Source organism: Pantherophis guttatus, chromosome 1 (genome assembly GCF_059756535.1).
Source record: "Pantherophis guttatus breed Tessera chromosome 1, ASM5975653v1, whole genome shotgun sequence".
NCBI classification, from domain to species: Eukaryota; Metazoa; Chordata; class Lepidosauria; order Squamata; family Colubridae; genus Pantherophis; species Pantherophis guttatus.
Genome location: NC_142063.1, coordinates 119,808,040 through 119,827,091, shown reverse-complemented (window position 1 = coordinate 119,827,091; position 19,052 = coordinate 119,808,040). Strand labels below are relative to the sequence as shown.

Here is a 19,052-nt window from a genome sequence, read left to right as displayed (position 1 = left end):
AAATATAAGGCAATATAACTACAGTTTTCTTTGCTTTTAAGTTACAAAATGCAAACGAAGGAAAGAAATCTCAAAATTCTAGACTTTGTCTTTCTTCCTTTCCTTACATATATCCCCCACACATAATGATATCAGTATGTCTTGATAGGCCTTTGTCAAAATACGTGTGAAACCAGATGTTTCCTGATTCATATACTGTTTCTGATTGCTATTATTTCATATTATTAATAGCTGCTGAAATTCCAATATTCCCATTTATCTCATCATCTTTTCTGACCTCTCCCGCAGGTGAAATACTCCCTCTTCTCATATTTTCTCCCATGATATTTTCAGCTCCATATGTCCTTTTAAGTCCAGACTTTTATCCTGTTAGAATATCTTTTTCCCATGGCACAGTTCATATGCTATCCTTGAGGTGGTTGAAAACTATTGGTCTAAAGATTTTCTTTCCATATTACCACTGTTTCTTTTTCCTGCCCCAATGCTCTCTGTTCTGTCTTGCTACCTAAAGTGGTGTCCTGAATTTTGGGTTTGCTAGGCATATCAAGCAAAACTATTAATTAAGACCTATAGCTTTCTTTCGCTTCCCCCTTTCGGGATATCACTAGCCAGTGTGAAATAATCTACCATCAATGCTAGCAGTTTTTTGGATGACTAATCCAGTGCTCTGCTTTGCCTAGACAAGTCATATCAAAGTGCTTTCATGGGCAAAGATGAAACAAGTTTTGACAGGTGGATGTGCAGAATTGATGTTGGGGATTTGAAACTCATTAAACTCCGATTCAGTAAGGAGAACCCCCTCCTCCACCTGTTATTTGTATATAGTCACAGGTAATAGCATTCGAGCCATTCCCACATAACTTGCCTAACTATCATTTTAATTTCCCACAATTCTCCACAACAAAGCTACATTATAAGTATTGGAGAAAATTAACACGCAGGGGTAGATTGAATGCACAATGGCAAAAAAATTACTGAGTGGAAGTGCAGTATGATTGACACCACAGCAGCAGACCAAGACTACTGCTGGACCCGTATTTAAGGGCTTAACATGAGCCACTTCTCCTCTGAATTCGGTTCCAGGGCCGTTTGATGATGTTATATTTTCATGCAGGAAGATACAGAAAAACAGTCTGTTGTGCAGGCACAGAATGTGTTTTCCTGCTTACAGTCTAAGTCTTTCTTTGCTTTTATTTGTTTCCACTGTTAGATGAAGATGTTTTTTGGAGGTGAGGTTAGACCACAGCTTGTACTTGGTCAGAGAAATTTTGTTATAGGTGTTAGTTTTTTTAGATGGCGTCTGTTGCATCTTCAAAAAATCTAGAAAAGCAATGAAAATATATCTATAAATCATTAAAGGCAGTTGGTTAAAATGTGCCTCTTTCCAAGACAGGCCAACTATAGCTTATTAGCCTCCATGGTATAATCCCAATTAAAGCTAGCTGAAGACATTTAATGGGACTTGGGCCAAACCGGGACTACAAGAAATTGCAATGCTGCCATCTATGGTCTAATGATTGCTAGTCTGCTATTCAGAAGTGACCAGATGGCTCAAAGCAACTTTGTGTTCCACAGGAGTCCACCAAATGTCTCCAGAAACCTTGTAAATGAAGGAGGAGGAATGCAACATTCTTCCACTTGACTCCATAACAACCAGCATTGGGAAGCATATGTTCTGTGTAAGCTTTATCATGATTAACACTGGATAAGTTTCCTCTGGATAAAATCTTTAAAATGGGCTCCCTCCCAAAATCATTCTTATGCTGTATTACACCCACACAAACATACTGTTTGTGCACACTTATCTGATCCCCTAATTTGATTCACATGCTGTCCCAGGCTACAGGATGCTCTGGGCCTAATTTTAAGATGGTCTTCCCCAATCTTTTGCTTCAGTTATTTTGGGCCCCGGGGCTTTCATCCCCAGCTGGGATGGCCTGAGAATGCAAGCAAGGCCCCAACCCAGTTTAGAAATAGATTAGCCAAAGGTCACTGAGAAAGAGATCTTTATTTGTTAGATTTACACAGATAGTCCTCGACTTACGACCACAACTGAGCCAAAATTTCTGAGACATTTGTTAAGTGAGCTTTGCCCCATTTTACGGGGATCACATGACTCCGGGACACTGCAACCGTCATGAGTCAGTTGCCAAGCATCTGCATTTTGATCACATGACCATGGGGATGCTGCAATGGTTTTAAGTTGTGAAAAGTGGTCACAAGTCAGTTTTTTTCAGTGCCGTTGTAACTTCGAACGGTCACTAAATGAACTGTTGTAAGTTGAGGACTACCTGTACTTACCTTTTCTCCAGAAAGAGAAGGTATGCATAGAATATACCTCTTCTCTTTTTCCCAGAACAAATGGGGAGTGGGGAACAGGCTGAGCTGAGAGATAGTGGCTTGTCAACTAAGCTTCCATAGGTGAAGTGGGATCACTCCATTTGTATGGCTCTTCCATGTGGCAACTCCAACTGCTTCTATGCAGGGTGGGAGCCAGCAGAAAACTCTGCCCCCTTAACCCAAAGGTGCTTTTTCAAGAGGCAACTGGACTTTCTGGTTTTTCTTTGAAGACCTTTCACTTCTCATCCAAGAAGCTTCTTCAGCTCTGAGACGAAGAAGCTTCTTGGAATAAGAAGCGAAACGTCTTCAAAGAAAAACCAAAAAGTCCAGTTGCCTCTTGGGGGGAAAAAAGCACCTTTGGGACAACCGTGATCTGGATGACTGAGAATCTCCATAGACATCTGCCACCTTAAAGAAGAGCTGATCATATTTCCACTCACTCATCTGCTGAACAGTGAAAAAGACTAGGAGTTCTATCTGCGTGAGAAGTGGGAGGAAGAAAAGGGGAAGCAGGAAAAACCTCTTTGGGTGCCAGTAACTGGTCTTCTGCTGTCTGGGCTGCAATCTGACTGCTCTGGGCTCAAAGAATTGGCAACAGGTGGATGTTTTTTTCTTCCATTTCTGTCTTTCCCCCTGAAGGGAAGAAAGGGAAATTCAGGAAGAGCCGATTTCCCTGCAGGGGAGGAAAAAAGTGGGGTGGATCCAGTTTGGCAGCCAGTAGCCTTCCAGTGAAGTTGCCCGTCCACCCACTCACCTGCAGCTTGGATGCTGGAGGACCTAAGCCACAGGGTGGGAGATATACAGTATAAAATATCAATAACTCCTTCTCCACCATGAATGGTGAGAAGTGTCTGGGACTCTGGGGTAATGTCTCCTTGCTGCCAGTTTCCTGATCCTCTGGACACTGGAAAACTGACAGAAGGCTTGATTCCAGCCTTGTTCCCTTCTGTAGGGGGAAGTGGGTCTTTTTGGGCCTAGAGAATTGGCACCTCAAAGACCAGATTTCCATCCTTACCTCTTGCTTTACTTCTGCTCATGGTTGCCAAGAGAAGTGGGGGAGATGGCTTTGTCTAGTCAGAAATGGCCTTGAAATCAGTGACCAGCAATCAGGAATCAACAGGAGCAGGACAGTCCCCCTCCTCCCAAATTTACCTCAGAAGGGATTCGCCGCAGTGCAGCTTGTGCCAGCAGAAGTTGGAAAACTTCACTTTTGAAGTAGAACAAGGGAAGATGGAGTGAGGTTGCCATACATGTGGAGCAAGGACGGGTGGAATATAATGTTGTGCGTTCATGTCCTCAGGAAATAATTATAATTATAATAATTATAGAAGGAATAGATCAGACATCCAGCCCTTGCTTATCAATGGAGACCGAGTGGAGCAAGTGGCTAGTTTTAAGTTTCTGGGTATTATCATAAAAGAGGACCTGACCTGGGGCGCTCACATTGCAGCACTGGTCAAAAGGGCCCAACAGAGATTACACTACCTGAGACTTCTCAGGAAACAACTACAGAATGAAAAACTGCTGGTGACCTTCTACCTCTGCCCCATAGAGAGTATTTTAACTTACTGTACCTGTGTATGGTTTGCCAATTGCACAGTGGCAGATAGGACAGCACTCCAGAGAGTTAATGTCATTGCCCAGAGGATCATTGGCTGCCGTCTCCCCTCTTTGGAAGAGCTTTATAGCTCCTGCTGCCTTAAGAAAGTTCAAAATATTCTTAAAGCTCCATTGCATCCTGGGCACCTTTTTTTTGAACTATTACCATCTGGAAGACGGTACAGGATAATAAAAACAAGGAGAAATAGGCTGAAAAACAGCTTCTATCCCAGAGCAGTGACTATATTGAGTTCTACTGTATAGAACAATATTAATGCAATATCAGGGGTTTCAATTCAATTGTAGAGAATGCGAAGGATGTGTGTTTGTGTTTTATTTTTATAGTTATAATGTACACTGAAGATGGCATTTAATTTTTTTTTTAAAAAAAACAAATTTTATTTCATGGTCAGCATACATCATAAACAAAAAATCAATCATATATATATATATATATTTTAATTTCTCCCCCCCCCCCGCTCCTATCCCAACCCCCAACCCCCTCCTCGGACTTCCCAGAACAAATACAGGGTAAAAACATTTAAGAAACCTTAATAAAAGACCCCACAAACTAACTATCTATAGATTTATCTATCACTTGTACTTTAACTCTCCTTGTTCAAAACAAAATATAACTTTTCTTGCTTAAAGGTAGTTAATCCCAATTAATTCAACAATAAACAAAACCAACTTGTTCCTCCACAGAATAACATTAATGTAAAACAAAATATACAACTTAAAGCCCTTGAAAATATATTGAGAAATCTATAACCTTAAACTTAATATCCAAAAGAAAGTTTCTTTTTTATCATATCCTTAATAAAAATTAATCATGTCTGGAATACCAATACAATTATAAAAATTCACATTTATATATCCTTAATAAAAATTTTGAATACCAATACAATCATTCACCATGTTATCCTGCCTAACAAAGAGGAATAAAATTCTTCCACTTCCATTTCCCCCTGGTTTTTTCCGAGCCTTCTTCTTCCGCTTTATTCCACCATCTTTTATTTTTACAAGCTTTTGTGTATTCAACTGTAATTTTATCTTCCAATCCTGTGCAGCTCGCAAAGTAATTCCTTTTAAGAAACACACCTCTTTATTTAGGATTAAAAGTCCATTTTTATAAAGAAATTGTAATGTTCCATTTCTAATCCTTCTTGATATCTTGAAAATCCAAGCTTCTCCCGGCACTTTTCCTCTCATCTGCATCAAAACCTCTGGATAGATCTCTCTCCATATCTCCGGATTAACCTCCTTCAAGCCCATCAGTTTATTCATAATTTGGGAAACATCCTTTCCATGTTCCTCAGGCGCTTTTACTTGAATTACTTCTTCTTCCTCCTCTTTCAACATTGCAACTTTATTATCAATTTGAGTAATAAACTTCTCAAAGATCTCATCTAGTCTTTCCGTAAATGATTTTTGCCATGCTTCCAAAAAATCCACTGTCAGTGTTTGTACACTTGCTGAATTATGTGCTGAGAAACCTCCATTCTCTTCAAAAATCTTTGCCTCTGCCATCTTTTCTTATGCTGCAAACTTAAATTCCCACTTCATTCAGCAAAGCTTCAAAGTACTGACAGCTATAATGAATAAATAAATAAATAAATAATTTTATTTCTATACCGCCCTTCTCCCGAAGGACTCAGGGCGGTGTACAGCCTATTTAAAAACACAAAAAACACGACAACAATTTAAAATTTAAAATCATTAAATAATTAGGCTCCAATTAAAATCCCAGAAATTTAAAATACCCCAATTTAAAACGTTATGTTAATAGCCCTGCCTGGCGGAACAACAGGGTCTTCAGAGCGCAGCGAAACACCCGGAGGTCGGAAATCTTTCGTATTTCGGGGGGCAGTTCATTCCACAGGGCTGGGGCTCCCACCGAGAAGGCCCTCCCCCTGGGTGTCGCCAGCCGACATAACTTGGCTGATGGCACCCGGAGGAGACCCTCTCTGTGGGAGCGGACTGGTCGGTGGGAGGCTATTGGTGGCAGAAGTCGGTCTCGAAGGTACCCGGGTCCTATGCCATGGAGCGCTTTAAAGGTGGTAACCAACACCTTGAATCGCACCCGGAAGACCACTGGGAGCCAGTGCAGCTCGCGCAGGAAGGGTGTCACGTGGGTGCAACGGGTTGCACCCATAACCACCCGCGCGGCCGCATTCTGGACCAGTTGGAGCCTCCGAGTGCTCTTCAAGAGGTCTAATAGGACTAGGACAGAGGAGCAGCCCCTGTCCCGAGCCCTCCAGAGATCATCCACCAATGCGACCAATGCCGTTTCAGTGCTGTACCCCTGCCTGAAGCCCGACTGGTACGGGTCCAGATAGATAGCTTCATCCAGGTGCCGGGGAAGTTGTCGTGCCACCACGCTCTCAACAACCTTCGCCACAAAATGAAGGTTGGAGACTGGACGATAGTTGGCTAATTCAGCCGGGTCCAGGGAAGGCTTCTTGAGGAGGGGCCTCACTACCGCCTCTTTCAAGGCGGCAGGAAAGGCACCCTCACTCAGAGAAGCACTTATAATCCCCTGGAGCCAGCCTCGTGTAACCTCCCGGGAGGCCAGCACCAACCAGGAGGGACACGGGTCCAATAAACACGTGGCGGCACTAATCTTACCCAGAACCCTGTCCACATCCTCGGGAGTCACAGGATCAAACTCCTCCCAGGTAACATTCTCAAGACCTGCCCTCGTCTCCTCCCGTGGACTCATCCAGTCGGAGTCCAAGCCATCCCGAATCCGAGCAACTTTATCATGCAGGAATTGCACAAAATCCTCAGCGCGACCCTGCAAGGGATCTTCCTGCACTCCCCCCCGGAGGAGGGAGTGGGTCACCCTAAACAAGGCGGCTGGGCGGTTCTCTGCAGATGCGATAAGAGCGGAAAAGTGGTTAGACTTTGCCGCTTTTATCGCCACTAGGTAGGTCTTGATATAAGACCTCACCTGTGTCCGGTCAGAATCGGATTGACTAGTCCTCCAAATGCTCTCTAGGCGTCTTTTCCGACGCTTCATCTCTCTCAGCTCCTCAGAGAACCAAGGAGCCAGTTGAGATCGGCATCGGGTCAGAGGCCGCAAAGGCACGAGATAGCCCGTCATCAAGATAGGCCCTCGATAATGTGGAGGGCCAAGCCTGCGAGAGGGGGGAGTCTCGCAGCGCAAGAAGGTCGGCTTTTTGGAGCATCAACCGAACCAGAGATGGGAAAAAGGCCAGTCCGGGGGTCTATCATAGTCCAAAGGGATAACTGAACATAAAGATCACAAAATGTCCATTTGTAGAGCTGGACTCCACTGTCCTCTCACGACAGGGAGAAAGTCCAATGTTCTTTTTCTCCAACAGAGGCTAATAGCCAACCATCCTCTCACGACGGCCGGTCCCGTTACAAGAGGTTAACGGGAACAATGTTCTATCCTCCCCGTTGGGATACAAAAATCTCTCAGTTCTTTCAAATGGTGTTCAGTCTCTCCTACCAGCGAGGGCATGAGTGGAACATAGTGGGGGGGGGTCCAAAATGTCCAGAGCGTAGTAGTTCGTAAGCCCCTCCCCCCATAAAAAGGGGGGGGCGGGAAGGCAGGGGGAAGGAGGGGGGGAAACAATATCCCCAGAGGAGGGTAACATCTCTTCCTCTGCTGATCTATAAGTCCAGGCCTCCTCACTTCGGCTTCTCCTCTCCACTCTCAGCAAACTACCACTGCAGCATTCTGCGGCAGACATCGCACCGGAGCCAGTGTCACCCCCCACCCCAGCACCATAACAGATGCATGGGGGGGGCAACCAGTGCCGCCAACTGGCCTCCACCGCCAGCACCGCCTTGGCTCTGTTGCTTTGAGTGGGGGGGGAGGGGAGGAGGGGGGGCATCGCCCCACGGCCGTTCGCACCACCGCCGGAGCCACCGTCCCCCTCCAGCCCCTCTTCTCCGATGGAAAACAAGGACCACAGCTAGATGACTCTTTGCGGCCACGCCAAGCTGCTCCCACCATCGCTGCTACCGCCGTTCCCGCTGCTGCTGCCGCCGCCATCACCGCCATTGCTTTCTCGGTGCCTTCAGCTGTTCTTCGGCGCCCTCAGCTGTTTTACGGCGCCCTCACCGCCGCCACAACCTTCGCGGGGCTCCAGGCAGTTCCACAGCACCCAGGATGGCCTCACAGCATCGCCGCCGCCGCCGCCGCCGCCGCTACCAACCCTGCGGCGCTCCGCGGCATCCTCGGCGTCCCCAGTACCCTTCAGGGCCTCTCCCAAACCGCTATCCCCTCGCTCCAACCACGATGTCACAAGGGGAGCAAAAATCCTCCCCAGGTTGGGCAGGGGCTCTCCTCACTGGGGCTCGGGGTCGCAGATGGATTTAGCGACCCTACACCCCCCAAAAAGGCCAAATAGCCCCCATCATCAGACCGGGAGCTCACCCAGCACCGCCATCTTCGAGCATGCGCAGATAAGAAAATGACCTTAACAAGCGCAAACAAACTTTAACAATCACTTTCTTCTTAAACTTCCATTCTCTATCAGCGCCATTTTGGATCTCTTTAAAACTTTCACTCGAATCTGAAAGGACTCATTATTCATCAGAGTTAAAGGAAAGAAAAATACTTGCGAGAAGCTTTCCTGTTTTGTTCTGCCTGCGTAAAAATCGATCCTTGAAATCACTTGTTTCGCAGGGATGGTCGCGGTGCCTTGTTCTGTCAGAGACGGAATCCCGAGTCTGGAGCTGCTTTCCAGGCGTTTGGGGAGCCCTCACCCTCTGCACCTCCAGGATTAATCCTGGAGGTTTTGGGGGGCTCTACTCTATACACCTGAGCACTCACCTCCCCCCCTTTGCCCGAAGGGGAAGTTCCAGCCGCCAAAATGGCTGATTTACGCTGTTTTGGCGGTTTTACAGATCTCGGGGTTAGGAGCTCACAAAGGAGCTGCAGCGGTGCCGGCGGTGCCAGCGGAAGTCTGGATGGCATTTAATTTTGTTGTACGAAGTGCAATGACAATAAAGTAAACTAACTAAAGTAAACTAACTAATTAGCAAAGTGTTCCTGCACTGGGGCAAGCAGGTGAACCCTTAGTGATGGCCATTGGGGCGAACCCATAACTGATGGCCATTGGGGTCAACAGCGGTAATTTAAGCAAAGCTTTATTCCTGTCCACATTTCAATACTGCATAGATTTCAATGCATTTATAGCATGCAAGATCCTCTTTTGACAGGAGAGTGGTATGTGGGAAGGTGTGGTTTCAAGTGAAAGTTATCTACAGATGAGGACAGAGAATGTCCTCATCTGTAGGGTTTCTTGTGACTATTCTTGTGAATTCTTGTGACTATTAAAAGCATCAAGAACTGAAACGAAGACTCTTGTTTAATCTCTCTCATTGTTCCGATTGTTCTCTCCGCCTCTAGCCAGCGGTGCTTTTCCAGTGTTCTGTTCTGAGCCTATTCCTCCATGGGGGCGTGTGTATGATTCAACAGGCTGTCCATTTCTTCATTTTTTTAAAAAAAAAAATTGAAACAGAGGTTCAAAAGAGTCCTCTTGTGAAATACTCATCTTTTCTGCTTCTTAGGCAACTAGCAAATTGCTTGTACTTTTAGAGCACTAATTTGATCTCTGAGAAATGCTCTGTCACCAGCAATGGCCACTACGGTAAAATAACCCTTGCATACTCTCTACATTCCAAATATAGTCAAATAATTCAACATTTTGCTTTTTTTTAAAAAAACATATATTTTTTTTTGCAATAATTTAAATTGACCACTAGGTTGCAATCTTTTTTCAAAATAATTGCCGTTCAGTTAGAGATGAACTGTGCTTGAAGTTACTGTTCCTTCTACTGGCCTTCACCTACTCACTCATAATCGTGATTTTTTAAAAATGCTCAGGCAGCATCGTTTTTCGGTTTGGCACCCGTGATGCTGCTTTCATCTCAACCCCAGCCCACGGCTGAGACTGGCTTAAGTAGTTCTTAGCTGTATCTGTGACTTAAAGGAGTGTTTTCCTTCTTATTGTGACACTATCCAAGAGAGCCTCAAGTTATGCAAAAGAGGTTAAACCAGGGGTGAAATGTAAAATTTGTTACTACCGGTTCTGTGGGCGTGGCTTGGTGGGGAGGGGGTAATGTGATGGTGGGCGTGGCCAACTTTTTTTTTTTTAACTTTTCAAAGCATTTTTCCTAATGCTTTGAAAAGCCTCTGCCAATCAGGCAACTCAGCTGGGATCATCAGAGAGGCTTTTTAAAAAATGCTTTGAAAAGCCTCTCTGAGGATCAGGCAACTCAGCTGGGATCGTCAGACTTTTCAAAGCATTTTTTTTACCACCTCTTCGGCCAAGAGGTTGCATTTTTTCATCGGAAGAGGTTGTAGAAAAAATGCTTTTAAAAGTGAAAAAAAAAAGTCTCTGATGATCGTGCGGCTCAGCTGGGCATGGGGGGGCACAGGGATTTTTGCTACCGGTTCTCCGAACCACCAGCCACCATCGCTACCGGATCAGGTGATCCGGTCCGAACTGGGAGCATTTCACCCCTGGGTTAAGCTTGGATTTTTTTCAGATGACCAAGGGAGAGGGGAGGATTGATAAATAAAGAAGGACTACCAATGTGTGGCTAGATCTTTATAAAACTCTTTTAATTTCCTGCAGGGTTTCTTGCAAATGCGCTGGTCGCGCTTTGCCCGTGTGGTCTTCACTCGTTCCTTCGCCATTCTTCCCACTGTCTTTGTCGCTGCCTTTAGGAACGTAGGAGACTTAACAGGCCTCAATGACCTTCTAAATGTACTCCAGAGCATCTTGGTGAGTTTGTAATCCAGTAGCATCCTTCTCTCAAGATACAATATAGATAGTCCTCGACTTGCATTTAGCAACAGTTGGAATTTACAACGGCACTGAACAAAGCGCTTTAGGACTGATCCTTGCACTTATGACCATTGCAGCATTTTCTTAGTCACATGATAAAAATCCAGGCACTTGGCAGGTATTTATAATGGTTGCAGCATCCCGGGGATATGTGATCAACATTTGTGACTTTCAGCTTCCAACAAGCAAAGTTAATGAGAGAAGCCAGATTTGTTTAAGGACCGTATGATTCATTTAACATTTGCTTGACAACCGTAGCAGAAAAGGCTGTAAAATTGGGTGTGATTCACTGAACCACCAGCATGCTTAGCAATGGAAATTCTGGTTGCAATTGTGGTTGTAAGTCAAGGACTATCTGTACTGCAGATTCTCAAAGATCTGATTAGCTGTAGACTTTCATAAAGATCCTCTAATCCCATACAACCACTTTCTGAATCTGACATCTTGCAGGTATATAGACTTCAGGTCCCAGAATTCTCTGCAGTGTCATCTAAATGGGGAATTCTGAGTGTTGAAATCTACCATTCTGGAATGTGCTCAAATTCAGTCAGATTACGTTAGGACTATAACTCCCATTATTTCCTTTTTTTTCTTGGCTATCCTAGTAATGGTGGAATTTATAATCCAACATACCTAGAGGTTGTCCATCTGGGATGACTGCTATTGTCCTCTTGCTGCCAATCTTTCTTTCTCCCCACATTTTTCTTTTAATTCTGCAAATTCAGAGCCAGATAAAATATCTATCTTTAATGGCTTTAATAGCCATATCTACATTCACATGACATGCTTAGCCAGGTCCGAAGATTAAACAGCATGTACAACATGCTTAATTGGTTTTTTATTTGTTTGCTTTTGTGGTTTAATGTGTTCTGAAGCACCAGCTTGTTTGCTTAGTTTAAGGTTCAGTTTATTGTGCCAATGCAGAAAATGAGCTAATTCAATAACCAGGTTAAGCGTGTTTTGTGAATGCAGACTCCCAGTGGAAATGCAAATACAGATAGCCCTCAATTTACAACCACAATTGAGCCCAAAATTTATGTAGCTAAGTGAGAAATTTGTCAAGTGAGTTTTGCTCCATTTTATGACTTTTCTTGCCACATCTGTCAAGTGAATCACTGCAGTTGTTAAATTAGTAACAGAATTGTTAAGTGAATTTGATTTCCCCCTTGACTTTGCTTGTCAGAAGGTGATCCCATGACCCTGGGACACTGCAACCAGAGATGGGTTTCAGCAGGTTTTGACCAGTTCTGGAGAACCGGTAGTGGAAATTTTGAGTAGTTTGGAGAACTGGTAAAAAAAATTCTGACTGGCCCCACCCCCATCTATTCTCTGTCTTCCAAGTCCCAGCTGATCGGGAAGAAATGGGGATTTTGCAGTATCCTTCCCCCGGAGTAGGGTGGGAATGGAGATTTTACAGTATTCTTCCCCTGCCACACCCACCAAGCCATGCCCTGCCCACCAAGCCACACCCACAGAACCAGTAGTAAACAATTTTGAAACCCACGACTGACTGCAACCATCATAAATTTGAGTCAGTTGTCAAGCATCCCAATGTAAATCACGTGACCATGGGGATGCTGCAATGGTCATAAGTGCGAAAAATAGTCGTCACTTTTTTGAGTGCCGTTGTAACTTCAAATGGTCACTAAGCGAATTGTTGTAAGTTGAGGACCACCTCTGTAAACATTGCTGACCTGTTTGCAATAAACTAGTTTATTTAACCACATTTGCAAAAAAAAAAAAAATAGCAAGAACAATCTTTATCTGATAGGGACATGAAAGAAAATATTTCAAAAAAGGTTATTCTAGAACGTTCATCAAATGCCTAAAGTGCTGTGACAGGAATGGGCATCCCACAACCAGCAAATGTTGTTGAATTACAATTCCCAGCATTCCATTCCATTGGCATGCAGACCAGGTCTGCTGGAAGATGGTCCAGCATCTGGAAAGCACCACATTTTTCACTCCTGAATATAAAACAAAAACGTTTTTTTTCCGATATTCTGTAGGTGAAGGCTAGAGCTCAAGTTACAGTAAAAACACAAGTCAGGGCTTTTCAGGCTGAAGCCTGGCACTTATCTGCTAGCTTTGGATATTTTTAATCAGATAAGGAATGGACTACAAACCAGCATCATGATTATATAGTCCTATTAGAATTATAAATAACCCAAATGCCTTTTAGATTAAATCCAACATTAATTTTGGTTTAGGAATTATAGAAGCTGTTTTAAAATATCTGGAAAGCACATTGTCTACTCTTGCTATGATGTAATGCTAGTTTGCTAAAGATCCTCTGAGGCTATCAAGAAACGATGGTATCATGAGTCTGTGAACAGTTGAAAGTGATACAGAATGTGGCGGTGAGGACAGTTCTTGGGGCTCTTAAATGGCCCATGTTATATTGCTGTTCCACAAACTGCATGGCTGCAACTTTGCTTCCGGGTGAAATTCAAGGTGTTGGTTACTATCACCTTTACAGTCCTTCATAGCATGGGTTCAGGCTATCTGAGGAACCGTCTTACCATAATGGAACTGGTCTGCCTTACCCATACCAGCAGAAGGGGCATGGTGCAGACGCCAACAATCAAGGAATTTCAGCTAGTGGGATCCAGGACGACAATTTTCTCTCCCATGGCCCCTCCCCCCCCCCAAAGTGAGATCCGCACCCACCCTTCTGACTTCTGTTAAGAGCCTGAAGACCTGGTTCTACCAGTTAACCTGGGGCTCCTTTGTGGGTGCATCATGCTGGAAGTGACTAATAGATTAAGGCAAGACCCCAACCTCCTCCCAACCTACTGTGTGTATCCTGCTCCTTTCCTCTCCATCTTTTTAATTGTAAATTATTACTATTATTAAGACCATTTATTGTGTCCATGGTTTATTGGCCTTTAATGTTTGTAAGCTGCCCAGAATTCCTGTAGGAGAGATGGGTGGCAAACGATTCTAATAAATAAACTAATCAATGGTCAGTAGTCCCTTAAAAAATATGTTGCTTGTTCGCCCATATAAAAAATTCTGAGAAGGGATACAGAAAGAAAACATAGTGCTCACTTTTAAAACCTGCCTGCATGCTCAACCTGTTTTTTTTCCTATCTAATTCTAGCTACCTTTTGCGGTCATACCTGTTCTCACCTTCACCAGCATGGAACCTCTCATGAAGGATTTTGTCAACGGGATGTAAGTAGCTCAATTTGGATAGGGACTCCTTTGTGATTCTGAGGACCATTTCCATCTTAAATTTGTACTGTCACAGAAGCACACCACTCAGATCTCTATCTTCCATCAAAGTTCAATTTAGCCAGGCTTGCTTGTTCTTCCATATAAACAGCTTTTTCATTAGGTTGTTCCATAAATAGGAGATGCTCAGGAGGTGTCCCTGTCATGTCAAGTTTAACCTATGTGGATACGTCCATCCTTTTTTGGCAATAATAAATCACAATACACGTAGGCATTATTTATGCTAATTGTAGTATTTAGAGGGTTGCGTGGTTTCTTTTTCTTTAAAGACAAAAACGAAAGAAATCAAGGTATGAAGTGTTCTAAGAAGAGGAAAAGTCTTCTACTTCCCACAGAGATTAATCTTTTTCACTCTAGGTGATTTGGCAGATGTAGCTCTAAAAACGTGGTTGAGATGGAATTGCTTCAATAACCTCGATCCATGTATTTTTTCCCCCCCACTTGCTTTTCTCTCTCGTTTTCTTAGCATTGGAAAATTTCTAATGATCCTGATCACTGCATTAATCTGTGCAATCAATTTATACTTCGTGGTGACAAGCATCATAAGCTTGAACCATCTGGCCTACTACATTGCCATATCATTCGTGCTCATCGCTTACGTGGCCTTCGTCTGCTACCTGGTAGGAACCTTGTATGCAAATTCGGCATCATCCATATCAGTTGTTTATCCCCAAATTGGATTTAACAGTTCTAGGGATTACCTATTCAAACAGATAAGATTGTGGAATCTATTGCATTAAGCTGTTCCTAATGCAAAATCTCCAGAGCAGATAATCGGTGACCTTAGTCGTAGTGATGAAATAGCGATGCCAGTTTATCCTTGAATATTCAGTCAGCTCAGCTCTTTCTCTTCCCCCATTCCTTATCATAACTAAAAATGATGTTATATAAAGATAGGTGTTTATGAAGCAATAGAATGACATTTCTGGGGAGGGCACAAAAATGGCCTGAAATTGTATAACTTGCTAAGCTACTGTATATAATGTTGTTTGACTTTAGCATAGCATGTTATGCCAAATTCAATATGCCACTTTTAAGGAAATTGCTGTTTAGCACAAGTTCTGGAACAGATCTACCGGTCCCAGGGAAACGATACCAGTGGTGAAATCCTCCCCGGTTTGCCACTGGTTCACTGCCCACGCATGCATGGTACACGCATGCACAGTACACACCAAACACGCGCTGCATGCGGAAAAAGGAGGCTTGGGAAGGTAAGTAGAACAGCAAGGTGGGGAAACAGCTGTGCCGCGTGATTTAGATTCACTAGAAAGCAGGATTTCCTGCTTTCTAGCAATTTTAAATCACGCGGCACAGCTGATCATCGGAAATACTGCTTCAACCAACCAATAATTTTTTTTTACTACCGGTTCACCCAAACCAATGCGAACTGGTAGGATTTCACCACTGAACGATACCCCCTTAAATAAGTACCTTGTGAAAGAAAAGGAACTCACACATATCTCTTCGGCAAACATGTTGGCTGAGAATTCTGAGAATGGTCACTCCAACATATCTGAAGGGCAAAAGCTTGAAGACAAACTTAAGAATGTAGAATTGTTATGAGGAAAAATGGGTTAGTCACACAGGGACACTGAAGCTTGCTTACTATTGCAGACAGATGGAAAACATAAGGTTATTTGGCTTGATGATCAAAACTCTCCCCCATTTATTTATTTAATATACATATATGGCCACTCATCTCATATATATGACTATTTTATACAAATACATGTAACTTGTTCTTGGATTTTGTCATATCTCTCACCATTCCAGATTTGGACTTGTCTCATTTCACATGGAGCTGCCTTCCTAGCTCGTGGGCCCCATACTCGGTTCAGTTATGGATTGCAGTGATAGTACATCCCACTCATCACCACTGGAAGCTGATGAATCATCACTGTTCCCCAACAAAACAGGAAGCAGCTGCTCTTGGGGATCTGCCAGGAAGCAAAGGTGTCAGAAGCAGAGTTTCTGTTGGCAAAGGATGGACTCCAGCATCAGTAGTGATCACTCAGCAGAAGCACAGTGCCTGCTTTGCAGGCCAAAAGTTCCAGAGACAATTTCTGGCATTCCTAAAGAACCTTCAGACTTGGAATGGCTGTGGTGTAACTTCCAGAGAGGGTTCAAGACTTGATGCACTCTTGTTTTTTAATCCTGATGACATGTAGCAAGTTAGAAAAAAAAAGTGTAAAGAAAAGTATAAAGTTTTCTAGATACTCATGACCAAATGTGCACACCTTCTACCAGCTTCAGACCCAGATCGGCTTTGTGTGGAACATCAAGGCATCCACTTTACTAGTGGGTGGGGAGCATTTCTTTTTTGGGGGGAGGTGGGTTTAGGAGCTTAAGGAATGGGAATAAAGACAGGAATGTTTGGTTCCACCATTGGTGAGGCCACAAAGGAATAATGGAAGAATCCCTTTGGTTCTACTTTTGCACCATTACTTTAGACTTTGTCCTTTGTCTTACTCTGGCCTGTGAGACTCTGTGAGAAATCTTTCAAAGTAATATGCACCTAATATTTATACTGAAGGATCTGGCAGCTACTCCTTCTTTGCCCCCATTTTAATCTAAAAGCTACTATCAGAGCCTATAACTGACAATTCCACAAGCCCACACTCTAGTCAAGGATCCACTGTAGATCAGTCAACTCACCTTACCTTCTCCATGCTATTGCTGCTTGACTTCTGCCCTCAGGATGAAAGCAGTAATGGGAATGACAGCTGGAGTAATGAATCGTCTTGATTAGAACAAGGGGACCCATTCAGGGGTGAAATGCTCCCGGATCGGATCAGATTGCCCGATCCGGTAGCGATCTTGGCTGATGGTTCGGCGATCTGGTAGTGATGGTGGAGCAAAGCTCCGCCCACCCACCCGGGTGTCATTACTTCCTGGTTTTAACCAGGAAGTAATGTGTTTTTTACCTTCTGCGCATGTGCAGGTTTTGCACATGCGCAGAAGGTCTGCGTGCACATGTGACACGTGTGGCGTGTGCACTTCCAAACCGGTAAGGAAGGTGAATTCACGCATTATGCTAAGCCATGACTTATTTAACTCTGGTTTATTGACTAATATGACATGGGTTTTTTGACATAACATGATGTGGCATTTACAAATTGCAAATGTTGAGCTTACATACACAGTACACCAAACCAAAGCAAAACAACTATGGTTTAGTGTAAGGGACTGGAGAAGGTATAGGATTCTCAAAGCCTATATAACGAATGCTATTAACATAATTTGGATTGCAAAGTTTCCTCCTCATCTTAAACACCAATTCTAGCAGTTCCTTTTCAGATCAGTGTTTTAGTTTAAGTTCCTATGCGGCCATGGCACTACAACATAGAGGTAGTCCTCAACTTACGAATACAATTGAGGCTAGAATCTTAAGTCATTGAGTAAAGTGGTTAAAGATGCTATGTAACCACTTTGCTCAACGACCTGTAATCCTGACTTGCCCAGTTGTGGTAGTTAAGCATCTGTGCAGGTTGTTAAGTAGAACACCAGGGAGAAGGCCCAGACCTCCAGTGCATGGTGGGGCAGAGAAGAGGACCCAGGTCTCCCATCACATCCAGGACGGGAAAGCCCAGACCCTCTCTCTGCCTCACCAAGGAGAACAATTGCAAGAACAATGGAGTTCTAGAGGGCAAATCCCTTGTCACTTTGGAGGAATGGACCTCAAGTCTGGCAGACACTGGAAGGCTCAAATACTGGCATTTGTTTTCATTCTCACCAAATTTGAAGCTTGTTCCTCCAGCACATGAAGATTTCTCCTCCCTGCCTTGGGGGAAGGGAAAATCCCTTAGCATGCCAGGGGAAAGGACTTCAAATCCAACATCCTCTCTGCTTGCAACCTTCTCAGTTGCTTCCCCATTGGCTTTCTGGAGAAGCCAAGATTGTAGAAGGTTGTAAATTGTGATCATATGATCACACTTAGTGACCAGTCATAAATTTGAAAAGTCAAGTGCCCGAAATGTTATCATGTGACTTTGGAGATACCAACACAATGTTTTATGATGGCCGAAAGTACTTTATAGGCGGTAAAGCATTCTTTCCAAGACTATCATGATTGAAAACACTTATTAAATGATCGGTTGTAAGTCTACCTGTAGATGGAGTGACTCAGAAGGCATAGAAAACTGAAAATTAAATAAGAATTTCATTTTTCGCAAAAGCTGTGTGTTCTGTATATCATGAAGTACTGTTCTGTAAGAAGTATTAGATGTAAAAAAAAAAAGGATGAAGCTCCCATATCTTAAATCTGGGTCTGGCAATGAAATGAAGACAAAGCTCTTAGATATCTTCCCAAGAGAGTGGTAGCCTTGTAACATTCTCATCTTCATATATTCCCCCAGTTGGGTTTAGACCCAAAGAAAAGAAAATGAACAGTGGGCCAACTAACCCCAAAGTGATGCTTGCGTTTTTTAGATCACTCTTGGTTTATGCTTAGAGGACCAGGAGAATGGTTAGAGGGAAGATAGGAAGGAGTTCAATAAATTCCAGAGGAGAAACAAAAATGTCTGGAAAAGCTGAAGTGGCAGAAATCAGCAGAGGGAATAAAGAGGATATCCAGAGAAAAAGAAAAAAAAAAAAACCACATACTTCAACATACAAACAGAGAGCCTTTATATACAGAGAGAAAGGCTATCCCAACATTTTGTGGTTGGCCCTGCCCTTCCTGGCTGCCAAACTGTGGTAGCACAGTACTCAGCCAGCTTGTTCAATTTTCCAAATATGTTCAAGATCTCCCAGAATCTGGAGACCTCTGCCCTTGATACAGTAGTTAAATAAAAAGGAGGATTTCCTGCTGCACTTTTTAAACCTGCAGGCCTAGCAAAGCTATAGGAGTCCAGGCTCTCTTGATATCTGATTACTTTTATCTGAGAGAATGGTTGTCGGTTTTAATAGTTGTACCTGTTCCTCTGTCCAAAAAGGTAACTTGATGAAGGGCAGAAATTGATAGGTACCAGATTCAATATGTGCAGCAGATTATGTTCATCTTATTTTAATTGACTGGCAACCAATAGCAACAGTAGGTTCTGA

General features: G+C 43.4%; 1 protein-coding gene across 2 annotated transcripts in view; it reads left to right on the top strand.

Moving 5' to 3' along the window:
• Positions 1–18,183, top strand: part of SLC11A1 (solute carrier family 11 member 1) — a 74,185-nt gene extending 56,002 nt beyond the window's left edge. For both annotated transcript variants that reach the window (XM_087881665.1, XM_087881667.1), the window contains 4 exons: positions 10,560–10,709; positions 13,876–13,949; positions 14,476–14,629; positions 15,783–18,183. In XM_087881665.1, the coding sequence (XP_087737791.1) occupies positions 10,560–10,709; positions 13,876–13,949; positions 14,476–14,629; positions 15,783–15,863 (459 nt within the window). In that variant the 3' untranslated portion in view covers positions 15,864–18,183. The remainder of the gene's footprint in view (positions 1–10,559; positions 10,710–13,875; positions 13,950–14,475; positions 14,630–15,782) is intronic.
• Positions 18,184–19,052: the final 869 nt, after the last annotated feature.